Raw genomic sequence first — 14,982 nt, 5'->3', positions numbered from 1 at the left:
TTCTTCCCCTGAATCCACTGCACCTACAATTCCCAAGAACCCTTATCTCTCCCCAGCACCTGAGAGATGAAAAGGACCTGGCCTTTATTTAGAACTGGAGCAATGGACCTATAAGAGGAATCTCCAATGATCAAGGGTAGCCCTGGAAATAGGATCCAGGATTTCCTAGCTCCTGCTCCAGGGAAGTGGCCATGGGAAGCTTGTCTATTTCAGGTGACCACAGTGGTTAGAAGCGTTGGAAGGGCTCAGTGCATGGCCGTGCCTACAGGCAGGAGCTCCCCCTTGGGATTTTGTCAGGGCCACACACAGCACCCACCCCACCCCAAGACACTCTGCTCACCGTGACGTAGGTGTCGCTCAGCTGGGCCCAGCCGTAGAGGTCTAGGAGACGATAAACGCTGCTGATCTTGCACCGCATGCTCCGCTCACGCTTGGCCAGGTTCAAGTAGTCAGCTGTGTGGAGGTCATTGATGGGTGTCATCATGGAGAAGTCTGCAGAGAAACAGGGTGGGGACAGCACAGCTTTCAGGGTCAGGGCTGCTGTCTGCCCCCCTTCCTTCTTCGCCCTAGTCCCCTCTACATTCTCACTGGCACTACACCTGCACAAGAGACTTCCATTGGCAGGCAATTAAATACTCTTTGACCCTTATCCAGGGGGAGAAAATCCACAGAATGGATAGTTGTGCCCAAGGAAGACTTCTGCTTATTCATGGCATTGCTTTTGGTCAAAAATCATGGCAAGATTCAAACCACAGAATGAAGATGTCTCGGGATGCCAAGCTCACAATAAATCCTAAAGATGGACATTGAACAAAAGCAAGAATAAGTTTCTGAGTGGAAATATAGGTATATTTCATCGCTAGTTTTGATGAAGGAGATGCTAATCATCAGACGTGCTATTGCTTTAAACTATACCATGTAATATAACTTTTCTTCTGCTTTGGAAACAGGGCAAATCATAAAGCTGAGTCAGCCAGGAAGTAAATTCGTCAACTTCTTCTGACAAGTCATAAACTTCCAAAAGTCACTGTGGCTAGCTGAAGGGTTTCAGGCTTCATGTGGGCCATATCTGCTCCCCTCTGGATGTGCAGTCCCTTGGTTATTTATGGTTCTTTGTGGGAATGGGAGATATGGAAGGGAGTTGGAAATGGGCCTAGAGGGCTGGATGGTCTTATCTACAGGGTCTGTAAGGAGTCTAAGAAGTGGTGCCCAGTCCATCCCATTAAAAATGATGACCATACCCTGTGTGCCTCTGGAAGGCATAAGAGGGCATCTGGCTGAGCCCCAAGACTTCTAATTAGTCGGTGTCTAGAAACCAATAAAAGAATCAATAGGAAAAGGTTTTGGCTTAAAATTATGTCTCCTCACACTGCCTCTCCCAGCATCCCACTAAAAACTTTAATGGATTAAAGGCCCTTTAGAAGCTTCCGTCATCTCAATAAACTCGTTACTACACACTGTGATCTCTGTCCTGCATCAGGTTTGCCATTAGTCAAAATGATAAGATGGTCTGCAAAGGTGAAGGGTGACCAGGTACTGTTGGGGCTATGTAAGGCAAGCAGAGCAGACCTCAAAACACCCATGTCAGGAATATGCACCCAAAAGCCTGTGCCCACCAGAGGAGGGATACCTCCAGGGCATGTGTCCAGGAACCAAAGCTGACAGAGGAAGAAGAGGTCCAAAGGCTCAGCTGAACTGGCAAAAAGAATGGCAAAATTCCAAATTCAATAATTTCTCATTGGATTTGACCAGTCTGGGATCCCTTTCTGTGCTCTGCACATTCCCGAGACAAGCAATTACCTCTTTACCTCATCCCTAACAGCAAGAAGGAAGGCATGTCCATAGTATAAGCCCCTCAGACAAAGCCAGGCAGAGGGAGCTATTGTTGGCAGGGTCTTCAGACCCAGACTTCTGTAAGTCCTTCTCTTACAAATTAACTATGGAATCCCAGAGATGGCCAGGAGGCCAGACTAGGTCTAAAAACACGCCATCCCATCCTTTGCGTCCTGTATCAGTGTCCCCCTCCCCAACACTGTGGAGCTTTGCTGTAAGGATTACCCCACCCACAGACCCAGAGCGGAAGAGACCAGAAGGCTCCACAAGTGTCTCAGAGCCTCTGCTCTCAGGGTTTCAAGAAAAAGAATGCTTATTCTCACCAGCCTCACAAAAGTTAAGATGACTGAATGCCAGGTTTATGACTCAGATCTAACCATGTCAATTTACTCAGGGGACCCAAGGAAACACAGAAAGAGATGAAAAGTCCCTAACTGACCCCAGGGAAGCTAAGACTGAAGGATATGTGATTGTAAAAAAAGAAACCAAAATAAAAACACAAAACAACCACAAAATTCTAAAGCAAATGGAGCTGGACAAAAAACAGCCTATCTGCGCTTGAACTCGTGACTCTTGGAACTTCCACTCTCCACGTTCCCTGACTTGGATACGCTGGAAATGCCCTAATCAGATTTCTAGGTATCTGGCTTTCTTCCTGATGGGTGCTGGTCGGCGAGGCAGAGGGAATGCCAGTCAGCTCTATTTCTCTTTCAAAAGAAAAAGTATAAAGACAGCTACCCCAAAAAATGTTGGTTGCCTACAAAGGAACAAAAAACCCCTGCTGTTTCAGATTTCTCTGTTGTAGCAGAGAAAAAAGAAGAAAATAAATAGAGGTTGCATATAAAGAAAAAATAATAATAAAACAGAGGTCATAATATTATCAAAGTAGAAATCAGGGAAAGCCATATTCTTTTGAAATATTCATCCTTGGCAGCAAAAAAGGGGGCAGAGCAAAAGCACACGCTCCCTAGACAAAGCCAGGCAGCAGGGGCCATGATTGGGAGGGTCACTGTGGAGGTCATTTTACATGAATTAAACATATAACCCATCATGAAGCTATAGCTATAAAGAACATTTACACTTTGAATAACATTTCGTCAAGATATAAAGCAAAAGCTACCAGTAATATGAAGAGAAATGAACATTAATTAAATATACAGCGAAAGACAACATGACACTCTTTTTTTACAAAATAAAAAAATGAAGATACAGATTAAGTACTATGCCTTGGAGATAGAGTCTATACCTACATATCATTAAAAAATGATATTATTAGGCCACAGAGAAAATCTCAATAAATCTCCAACATAGACATAGGCCCCATTTTCTAAACACAATGCAATCAAACTACACATTATCAACAAACCCTTAAAACAATGCAAATTCAACCACTTGGAAATGAGAAAACACACTTCCAGATAAAAATAGAATAAAAATAAAATCTTAGAATTTTAAGATTAAAAATAAAATCAAAACAGCAACTGAAAACTATCTAGAAATTAACAATAAAGGAAATACTGTATCAAAATGCATGGGACTCAGAGGAAAAAAATTCATAGCCTGAAATGTCTTTGTTATTGAATTAAATATGAAAATAAAGCATCCATTTATTATGCTTTAGAAAACATAAAAATAACAAAATAAACCAAAGAAAAGTTATGGAAAAGAATTCATGAATAGAAAAATAAGATCTATGAATTGGGAAACTAGAAAATTAGTAGAGCTATTACAGAAATCCAAGAATTGGCTTATGTGAGAAGATCTATGAATAAACCAACATCTGGATTGGCCATAAAAGAAAGTGGGAATACACAACACCAGGAATAAAAATGGGATGTCATCTCATTCACAGCATAAAGTTTAAATGATAGAAACAATATTGTAAGTCACTTTAATAATTCTGAAAATCTCCATGAAATGGAATTTTTATTTAAAACATATGATCAAAATTTACTCAAGATAGAGCAAAATGAATTTTTTAGAAACCTGATGAAACTGTGAAAAATAATGTTATAAAAAATGTTCCAGATATGGATGGCTTTATAAGTGAGTAATAAACTTCCTAGGAAGAGAGACTTCCTATCTTATTTCAATTCCATCAGGACAAAGAGAAGGATGGGGATCACTTTGATTTATCTTATGAAATTTTAGCCTTAAAACCAATACTAAATGAAGACTGCCCAAAAAGTAAATTTCTGACCAATCTCATGTATGAATATGCAAATCCTGAATAAAAGTCTAGTAAATCAAATCTAGAAGCGTATTTTCAAAAGAGTGCATCAAGAGCAGGAATAACTGATTTCAGGAAAGAAAAAAGAGTTCAATGTTCAGAAATCTATTAACATAATTCATCACATCAATAGTTCAAAGAAAGAGAAATCAATAAATGCCCAAATGCATTTTATAAGAATTCAACATCCGTTTCTGAGAACCCATATTGAACTAGAATAAAAAGATACTTCCTCAACACAATAATGAACTCAAACTCTTGTGATAAAGGATTTCTATTACAGTCAGAAGCAAGACAAGGATGATTACTCTCTAATCTATCACTAAGCATTGTTCTGAGGGTTCTAATGGATGCAGTGAGAAAACTGGAAAACGAAACCAAAGGGTAAATGTTGGAATGAAGGATTCAAAATTATCACTATTTGCAGGTTATGTGATTTTCGTATATACAAAACCCAAGAGAATTAACTGAGAAGTTATTAGAATTTAAGAGTTCTATAAGAAGCTACTTTCCCTGGATGACAGCTATAACCAGAAAGAAAACTGAATGGAGAAAAAAATCATTTAAAATAACAAAGTTACATAAAATTTCCAGAACAAACTTCACAAGAAATTAGTAGGGACTATAAGAAAAGAACTACTATCTTCTTTAATAGACACTAAAAAAAAAAGCAAATAAAGAGAAGACATACATCGTTTCTGAACAGACTTAAAATTCATTTGTGCAAATGTTTTAAAAATACCTACTCTGTGCCAGCTACTTTTCTAAGTCCAAGATGCTATTCTAGGATACAGCAGTGAACAAAACATACAAATATCTTTTTCCCCATGAAGCTTATATTCAAATATATGAAATTGTAAATTTATAAATTCTCCACCAAACTAATCTATTTATTTAATATAATTCCATAGGGAATTTTTGAGTATGGGGTAGGGGCAGGGGAGACTTGATAGAATAATTTTTAAGTTATTTTTAAAAATAATTAAGGGTATTTGTCCCATGGGATGATAAAACATGGGGAAGGTGTTTCTGAGTGTGCTATCAAAATAAGAACACACAAAGGAAAGTAACAATGGATTCGGCTGCATGGAAATTAAAGAGTTCTATAAGACAAAAACATCACGAACAAAACAGGCAAAGGAGAAACTGGGAAAAAACTGCAATATATCTGGCAGATAATAGGGAAATAGTCCCCATTTATAAAGATTTGGAAATTCGTAAGAAAAGAATACGCGGGTAGGAAAATTGGCAAGGATTTGTTGTGACAGGCAATTTACTACAAAAAGAAAATCATCCCAGCATGTATATGAAAATATATCCAACATCCTAGTGATCAAATAAATGCACATTAAACACAGATAAAGGACTATTTATCACCTATCAAATCAGAAGGACGAAACGGATGGTATAAAACATACTACAGATCAAGGGGGGGAAACGGGCGTTACACTGCATTGCTGGTGGGAATGTAAATTGGTTCCATCTTTCTCCAGGGTAATGTGGCATTATGCGTTAACGTCTTTAAAACACGCAAATACTTTAATACAGCCATTCTACTTCCAGTCATTTGTCTTTAGAAAATGGTCATAGAATAAAGGAAAGGATTTATGGCATTTTTTTGTGTTTTTTTGTTTTTGGCACTGTTGTTCATAAGAGCAAAAAGTTGTAAACAACTTAAAAGTCTAAAAATGGGAAATAGTGTAAAAATAATCTATGGCATATTCAGTCATACCACAGAATAGCGTACTCTCACCAAATGTAATATTACAGACTCAAGTTTTATTACATGAAAAATTAGTCAAGATATGTTAAAGCTATCAAATTTGCATGTATAATACGATTCCATTTTTGTTTTCCTAATTTATATATGTTAAGAGAGAAAGGCTGGAAGGATATACACCAAAATACTGAAAATAGTCAGTTTGTAGTTATAAGAACACAGGCCATTGATTTTAATTTCCCCTTCTTGATTATTTTCCGAATTTTTTCATCATAATCCTGTATTTATGTTGTTGAGGGAAAGTGGGTTTTTTTTTTTAAGATTTTATTTATTTATTTCACACACAGAGAGAAAGAGAGAGAGAGAGAGAAAGTTCACAATAGGCAGAGAGGCAGGCAGAGAAAAAGGGGGAAGCAGGCTCCTTCCTGGGGAGCAGAGAGCCGGACATGGGGCTTGATCCCAGGACCCTGAGATCATGACCTGACCCGAAGGCAGAGGCTTAACCCACTGAGCCACCCAGGCACCCCGGGAAAGTGTTTTTTGATGTTTGTTTCTTCAAGGTTGTAGGCAGAACTTGAGAACCCAGGAAGAGGGTTTCATGTCCAGCCCTGGCTGCCTGCGTCCTTGTCTATGGAGTCAGGTTGGCCTGTCCTGTGGGCACCAAGATACTGGCTTCAACAGCCTCCTCCCACCCCTACCACTCCATCTGCAAGGGAGTGGCTCCAGGAGGTTGAGGAAAGAGCAGCTTGCGTCAGGGGCTGCTGCTAGCACACGAGATTGTCCTTCAGTTCTGTATCCACAGCTAGAATAACAGGGAGTAGAATTTGCACTCTCCACTCCTGGGTCCTCAAGCAGAGGCCATGTGAGAAACTTGGAGTTACAAAGCTCCTCCCTTCTTTTTAACCCACTTGTGAAGGGAGAAGGAAGAGTCACATAGAGAGGCTGCCCTGCCTCTCAGAATGGTGACACCATGTCATCCTGTCCCCTCCCCCAACAGAACCAGAAAGAGGTTTTCCCATAAGACGGCATCCCTCTTCTACTTCTGGGCACCAGGAATAATTCCCCTGTGGGTCTTTAAAGCTAGCAGCATCAGAAGCAGAGCCAGGTGCCTCTTTGCCTGCTCCTCCAGGTCAACTAACTCAGCTGCACCACTCACTCCGTAGCCTGGCAACCAACCCTCTCTTCCCCACCTCACTTCCTCCACCTCTGCTCCTGGCAGCTCCCCAGCTCCCCACGTACTCATGGAAGATGTTGGGAAGACTGCGTGGGAGGTGCTGGCCATGAAGTCCGCGATCTGCCGCAGGGCCCAGATGTTGGAGGAGTTGTTCCCCTTCTTCATCTGTTCCTGGATCAGGCCTTCCAGCTCCTCTCTGAAAGACTGAAGCAGGCCCCACGGTGCTGGTACCCCCAGTGCGTCTCATGGGAGAGACTTAGGACCCCTCTTGAAGGAGCCCACCCCATCCCCTGGGTCAGTGAGGCTAGGGCCACACATGGGATCCTTAGGCCTCAGAGGACATTGGGAATTCCACTGGGACCTCAGGAGTCTCCGAAAACTGCTGTTTGGGAAGCAAAAAAATGTCCTGTGGGCAGTAATCCAGACTCCAGGTCCTCCCTGGGTCTAAGTGATACTCAAGAAGTCCCTCCTACTTCTAACCCCCCAACCCCGGCCATCAGACATGGCAGGGCTTCACTTTAGTCATTAAGAGACACTTTAAAAAGCAGAACTGGATGAAAAGGTGTTCTATCTTTCCTGTCCATCAGCCATGCCTATGGTCCTTCTGGACCTCAATTTCCTCAGATACTGAAGGATGTCCTGTCCTCCCTGTCACTTCCACTTCTATGTCCTCGGCTCTAAGCCTGGCTTTTCAGACCATAAATAAGGCATGCCTGTCCACCAGGTGGCAGCAGGGAACACTGAGAAGGAAAGGTGGGGGGTGTTCCAGGTGTTGGTCAGTCTATAAAAGGACAGAATAAATATGAACTCCTTTTGTCCTACTTCTTACCTGAGAATAGAGTCCTACCCATTCAGGCCCGAAACTTGGGTTGGTACTAACTCTGCCACTTCCGTCACACCTGTCATCTCTCCTACTCCCACCCTGGAGTTTCTCCATCATCCCAAAAATTTTAGTCCCTGCTATATTCCTCCAGGCTCCTCACACAGCGTCACCTGTCACGGAGACTTCAGGCGCATTACCTCAGTGGTCCTCTGTGAAGCCTGAGCATTCACTGTGTGCTCTCAAACAGAGTCACACATGGCCCACCTACGTGTCCTGTCTCTCCAAAGCCCAGTGGGGACCGAGGCAGAACCCATCTTGGCAGGCACCTGGAGATGCCAGCTCCATCCTGAGCTTCCCAGCCCCTAGTATCATCACTGTTTCCTGAGGGACCCCCAACTCTACTGGCCTCACACTCCCATTGCCTCCTTCCACGCTGCTCTTCCTCTCCTCACCCAAGGCCTACATCACCCTCCCACTTCAGCGGTCCATTGGGCCCATGCTTTGTTCTTCTCAAAGCACCACTAGCCTCAAGGATGAGGTCTGTCTCCATGCCATGCAGGTACCAACTGACCTCAAGTCTGGGGCCATGCCTTGCCCTCCCTTCCCTGGCCCATAGCACCCTGAATCCTTCACTCGCATCACCTCCTGGGGCTTCCAGACCCTCTTCACCTCTGCCCCATGCGTGTCAACCTTACAGCCCCCAAAGTGAGTTCTTTGTGGTGTTCAAAAACGGGGGCCCCAAGCCTTCCACGTGGCACTCCTTGCTGCCCTCCGGTTTACAGGAATATCCGTTAGTTCATTGTTACAAATTTGGGGAAGCCTGGAAACTGAGGCAGGACTCCTGTCTTTCGGACCCACCCCCTCCCAGTACCAAGCCAAACCGCCTGCACATAAACCAGGTTTTTGCCATCTACGAGTGCCCAAGGAGAGAAGGAAACCCCTACAGCGCAGGGCCCGTCTTGCTCAGCCGGCTTAAAATTGCGGCAACACTGAGCAAGTGGAAGAGGGGTTGTTTATCTTTCACGTTCAGCCAGACCAATGGGCGGCGCCGCCTGCTCCCCTGCCTCCCTCCCTCCTCCTCCCCCGCCCGCCTGGGGCGGACCCCACTCACGGGGCTCTCCAGGATCATGGTGACGCGCTTCTTCTGCTCCATCAGGTTGAAGTCCTGCCGCAGGTCCGCCGCGCGGCTGCGGAGGCGCAGGTACTCAGGGTCGTCCTCGGAAAAGCGGTCCACATACTGCTGCCCCTGCGGGGGCGGCGGGGAGGCAGCCTCGGGGACAGTCTCTTCACTCATTGTCCTGGTGGGCTTGCAATCCGCTCCTGGAAGCCTACGGAGAAGGCAAGAGGGAGCGCCGGTCCCTGTACAGTTTCCTCCGGCGGAGGGGCTGGATTTGAGGGATTCGCGTGGCCAGCGGCTCTTCCCTGGAGGGTGTGAGCGGAGCGGCGGTGTGGAGGGCAGGGCGCCGACGGCTGCTGGTCGATAGGGGGCGCCAACACACCATCCGACCTAGTGAAAATGGGGCACAGGCACGCCGGCCCACTACCCTTGCTGGGTCTGCCACTCCGCAAGCAGGACCCGCATACCTTTTGGATCATTTCTGTGCTGCATACCCACGTAGTGTAAAGCTATGTATTGGGCATCAGTACTTACTAATGTACTAGATCTAGACCTGATCCCTGGAATAAGGACGAGGGCAGCCTCTGGAGAGTTGGGGTGCGACCCCTATTTTTTCTACTCAAGCATGCTTTTCCCCCCAAGGCCTAATGTGAATGAAGGAATGTCTTCTCTTACTACGGAGCCCTCCTGAAGAAGCAGGCTGCTGCTCCAGCCTCTACCTCCCAGCTGTGGGGCTTTGGGCACACCAGTCTCCTTTTGTGTGTCAGGGCCACGAGGCCCTCCAATCTGGGTTATGAGCCTTCAACACCCAGGGCAGCCTGACAAAGCCCTAGCCTTTTCCCTGCTGTGTGATCCCCTTCTCAGCAAAGAAAGGCAAGTGCCTTGACTGAACAAGAATTAGCTTTTGAACACGAGTAGAGAGATGCCAACAAAAGAGCATTACAGGGGTTCGGGACACATGGCTTTCATCTTTAACCTGCCCTCCCACACTTTACCTCTGTGAGCTCACATTTGCATTCCACGGGGATGTGGAATACTCTCTTGTTCTCTTAGAGCACTCCTGCCTCCTTGTCCTCATCTGTTCTTCCCCCTTGGCCCATTTGGTTAGCCCAAACCTTGACCTTCCTTACAGCCAGCAGTTCATTATACAAGAGGCCTTGCTGGCAGCCAGTAAAGCATAGTCTTGTTGTCATGGAGCTGTGACCTCCTTCCATGGAGGGATTCTACCCTCCAACTTACAGTGCCTCTGAGTGAGGCAGGTGGGTGAACCACTAGGTTGTGGGAGACGTGGGAATCTACCCCATCAGCCCCGAACGCTCAGGTGATCTTTCTTCCTTTCCCTCTTCTTTCATTTTTCCCTCCTCCCTCCATATCTTCCTCCTTTCCTTCCTTTCCCTTCCCTTGCCTTCCTCTCTCTCTTCCCCCTCTCTCCCTTTCCTTTCCTCCTTTCTTCTTTCCTTCCTTCCTTCCTATCTTTCCCCTTTTGGGGAACAGCAAATAGCACATTCAAGGGAGGGCACATGTACGGAGTCCCTCAACTAATAGCCTGAACCCGTGGCCTAGAACAGTGGTTCTTAAACCTGGGTGCATGTTGCAATCCATTGGGGAACTTTAAAAAATACTGATACCAAGGAGTTTAGTGTTATTAGTCCAGGGTGTGACCTAGACATCATGATTTTTAAAAGCTCCCTGAGTGATTCCAACAGGCAGCCAGAGTTGAAATAGCACTGGCTAGATGTTAATAGTTGTACCGTGTATTGGATGGTATCCATTCCAGATGTCGGCCATTTAGCAAGCCAGCCAAAGATGGCACAAACCTCATCTTCCAACACTACTGCTACTTCCCATGGCTGTCTAGGCCCCATCCTCCAATGCCAGTCACCACCTGCCACCAGCCACTTGACCTGAGACAGCAGGAGTGCTCCAAATGACACCACAACCTGCTTTTGCAAGTCTGCCAAACTGTGACATCTCATCTTCATTCTTTCACTAATTAATCATTTCCTTATGAATGCCCTCACCAATGTCTCCCAACCAGCACCATGCCTACCGGTCCTGTAGATGAAATATTTGCCTGTGAGTGACAGAGTATGGAGGAGGCATCTTCTGGAAGTGGCAGCTTAAAAAAAAAAAAAAAATCTCTAAAGAAAGATTTGAAACAGATTTAGAGGTTGCTAGAATGGTTGAAGTTGTACCTAGCAACACTCAAGCCAGATTCTTCATCTAAGCGGAGAAAGAGTGATTGAATCCATCAGGGATATTTCCAGTGGAATTAGCTCTGGGCTAGGGTCAGAGTCTACAGTATCACCCTCACTCTGTCATTCTCTAGCTTCATGGGCTTGGGCAGTGGGTAATTTTCCTCTTTGGGTTTCCTTTTGTCCATCTCTAAATGAGGGAGTGAACAGAACAGACTCTGGAGCCCCTTCCAGCTCTACACTATATGGAGAGAGAGAGAGATTCGTGTAGAGAATGCAGAAGGATGGAGGATCTGGGTTTCCTGGAGCAAGAGGCCTTCCTCCTACATCCTTGTCTCCCCACCCCTCAGTCCAAATGCCAAAATGGGCAGCTTCAAAGAACACACATGACCTACTGACATTTGCCTTGTAGGTTCAAGCCAAGCCCCTGTGTATGGAGCGAGTTCAGAATATTTCACCTCCACCATGCTCTCGGCCAGCCTCATCCCTGCAATAATAAGCAGCGGTGAGGGATAGCAAGGGCAAAGACAATGCATCAGAGCTAGGCAGACATGCAGTCACCAGCCAGACTCTCCTGGGCAGACAGCGCTGCAGACATTTTTCCAGAGGCACTGCCCTTCCTGTTTAAATTCTCTTTAGCGCTTCTGTAGTCCTGATCTTTGATGTTATTTAAAAAAAAAACAAAACAAGCATTCTCCCAATGGGTACCATGGATATGCACATGGGGATGAATGCCCTGTGTTCTCATAGCTCCAGGTCCCACCAGCTCCAGAGCCCCCTGAACTCTCAGCTTCTCTGGGATTTGGGTCATTTTGGCCAGTACAGCCCAGTACTGAATGTTTCTAGCTTAAATCTTTTCTATTTCTAGCCTAAATCTTCTTTCCTTCCTCTGGGAATGGCTGCATTCCCAGGAATGGGTCTGTGAAGGCCTGAAGTAGCACTTCCCTCCATGAAACACAAGGAACAAAGAAGCCCAGGTCCTGCTGGGCAGGGAGCCCACACCAACATGTACCCTAGGCCTGCCTGCACTTCTCAGAGCCTATCCCCAGATGGTTACTCCAGATGCTCCAATGGGAATGGGGTAGAAATTGGAAGCCTTGACACCCTCACCATGACACTGGGGCCCACTCTTTGACTCTGTGAACCAGGGGCATCCTTTCGTGCTCCTTCCTTCCCTTCCAAAGTGTTGCATAGGTGACCAACGTTATGTGCAGTGTGGCTTAATGGTTAAAAGCATGGACTCTGGAACAAGAAGACGATGAGTTCCAATCTTAACTATGCCACTGTGTTGTCTTGCTGGGTGAGTTACTAACCTCTTGTGCCTCAGTTTCCCTCTGTATAAAATGGGATTGAACTATTTAGCTACCTTTTTAGGCTGTTGTGAGGATGTAGATGAGTTAATGTATGTGAAGTACTTAAAACAGTGCCTGGTGTGTATCAAGTGCTATTAAGCATTTGCTCTTATTATGTGTCATTTAGGGGCTGGAATTATCATAGCATTAGGAACTCGAGTAATGAGAGGCTCATGATTCAACTGTAAACAGGTGCATACTCAATGACTGTAATTACATGTTGTAGTCCAAAGAACTAATTCAATCTTGAGCTATATTAACAAAAAAAAAAAAAATCCAGAAAAAGACTGATGAGAATGACTAGTTCTCTGACCAAATACTGGGAACATGTCAAGTTGGAGATCACAACAAAGAGGATAAGCAGAGTGGTGAGCATCAGAGGCCACTGCTCGACGGGCCAGGTCTGATATCTTAAAGAATATATCTGGGGGCACCTGGGTGGCTCAGTGGGTTAAAGCCTCTGCCTTCAGCTCAGGTCATGATCCCAGGGTCCTGGGATGGAGCCCCACATCAGGCTCTCTGCTCAGCAGAGAGTCTGCTTCCTCCTCTCTCTGTGTCTGCCTCTCTGCCTACTTGTGATCTCTGTCTGTCAAATAAATAAATAAAAATCTTTAAAAAACATATGTATATATATATCTGGTCGTTCTCCCCAGTTTCTGGCACAGAACTTCAAAAAACCTTGGTATTTCTAAAGTATCCAAAAAAACATTAGGAAGGTCTTTTGTTATTCATGATGAGCTCATTTCATAGAACCTGAATCCATGCTAACAAGTTGACTTATGGTGGGCCCTTCGATGTTTCAAGGGAGGGACTGACCACCAAGAAAGACTAAGCACATGGTTACAGGTTTGGAACTTCAGCACCCTGTCCCCACAAACCATGGAGGACAGGTCGGGGAGGGGCTGGAGATTGAGTTCAAACAAGTTGCAGTTGCTTTAAACCATTATGCCTAGTAGTAATAAAGCCCACCATTAAAAATATCAAGGCTTGGAGGAGCTTCCTGATTGGTATGCTGGGGTGGTGATGCACCCAGATTCTACAAGGAGGGGGCACAGAAGCTCTGCTCTAATCCCCCACTTTCCCCAGGCCCTGCCCTGTGCATTGCTTCCGTTTAGCTGTTCCTGAGTTGAATCCTTTCTACTAAAACTGTAATCACAATTCCAGTGCCTTCAGTGAGTTTTGTGAGTTGGTATAGGGAGTGAGCGACTAAAGGGCAGCATGGGGACCCTCAAATTTATAGCCTAGTGAGTCATGAGTGCAGTTGGCCTGAGCACCCTACTTGTAGCTTCTGAAGTGGGGGCAGATTGATTGGTGACCTCGCCCTTTAACTTGTGGTAGTAACCTGTGTGGCCCCTAACTCGGCAGTGTCAGAATTGAGCTGAACCGTAGGACATGCATTTGCATCAGAGAATTGGTGGTAGAGCAATACTAGGCAACTTCTATTCATGATTTATTTTCATTCCTAGGACTACTTCATAGGGCAGATGTCATTGTTGCTGTTTTAAAGATAAACTGCACTGCAGAGAGGTTAGCTAACTTGCCCAAGATCACACAGATAATGATGGAGTCATGGTCTCAACCAGGATTGTCTCTGGCTCCAGACCCTCCTGCACTCCTGCACTCCACTTGTCCCCAAATGTCTGCTGGGCTGCCATGTGGAAGAGAAACTGAGCTTATTCCTTAGAGCCTCCAGGGCCCACAGGAGGTAGAAAGGATTTAGTGGAGGGTGCAACGGACAGCTTTGCACCAGCAGGAGCTGCTCGGGAACAGGAAGATGGGTCAGGCAGCCAAGGCAGGCAGTGCACTCTCTCCTCAGAATCAGGTAACTCCAGGATGCTGTAGAAGGGCTTCTGCCCCCACAGGGGGTTGTACTACCACCTTCTAAAGTCCTTCAGATCCCATGGTAGCTCACAAGTCAGCAGGATTGGGGGAACCCATGGCAGTGACTCCCCTAATCCTGTTGGTGACTGGAAGCTCATCCTCGTGAGACGGACCCAAACAACAAGTGTGCCTCACCCCCCACCATCACCAAAAACTGCCAACAAATTACCGGGAGGCTGGACCAGCCTTGTCCCAGGCTGCTGCTTCTCAGTGCTCGGCCCGTACACCTCTCTTCGTTCTCAGGGACGCTGACCACATCTACTGGATTTCAAACATCTGGATGGAAGCTGAGAGACACAAACAACGAACATGAGGGTCTTGTGTGCACCACCAGGGCTCCTCACCCTGGTTTTGCAGTACCATTATATGCTGATTTATTTTCAGGACTGCTGAGAAATTCTTAAAAATAAACTAGAAATGAAATTTTATTTTAAAAGCAAATTATGTCTGTGAAAGATACAGAAATCTTCATTATCTTTACGAGTCGGACCAAAATTCTTTTCAAAGAGAGGAACTGGAATATCTCTTCAGAGTCCTGGCTTTGAAGACGTGAGGAGAGAAGCTGCTCTCCACAGAGGAGCAAGTAGGATGTGGAACTCCTGCGTGAGCCCAGAGGGCTCCCACCTGCCAGACTGGAAGGCATGATGACCCCTTCCT

General features: G+C 45.5%; 1 protein-coding gene across 2 annotated transcripts in view; it reads right to left on the bottom strand.

The window, feature by feature from the left end:
• Window positions 1-14,982, bottom strand: part of ADD2 (adducin 2) — a 105,381-nt gene that overhangs the window by 32,298 nt on the left and 58,101 nt on the right. For both annotated transcript variants that reach the window (XM_059405896.1, XM_059405898.1), the window contains exons 2-5: window positions 14,495-14,612; window positions 8,892-9,108; window positions 7,023-7,161; window positions 341-492 (exon numbers count right to left, since the gene is read on the bottom strand). In XM_059405896.1, coding sequence (XP_059261879.1) covers window positions 341-492; window positions 7,023-7,161; window positions 8,892-9,074 — 474 coding nt within the window. In that variant the 5' untranslated portion in view covers window positions 9,075-9,108; window positions 14,495-14,612. The remainder of the gene's footprint in view (window positions 1-340; window positions 493-7,022; window positions 7,162-8,891; window positions 9,109-14,494; window positions 14,613-14,982) is intronic.

This window comes from Mustela nigripes, chromosome 7 (assembly GCF_022355385.1).
Source record: "Mustela nigripes isolate SB6536 chromosome 7, MUSNIG.SB6536, whole genome shotgun sequence".
Lineage (NCBI taxonomy): Eukaryota > Metazoa > Chordata > Mammalia > Carnivora > Mustelidae > Mustela > Mustela nigripes.
The sequence above is the reverse complement of the archived record's forward strand: the minus strand, read 5'-3'. Positions and strand labels throughout refer to the sequence as shown.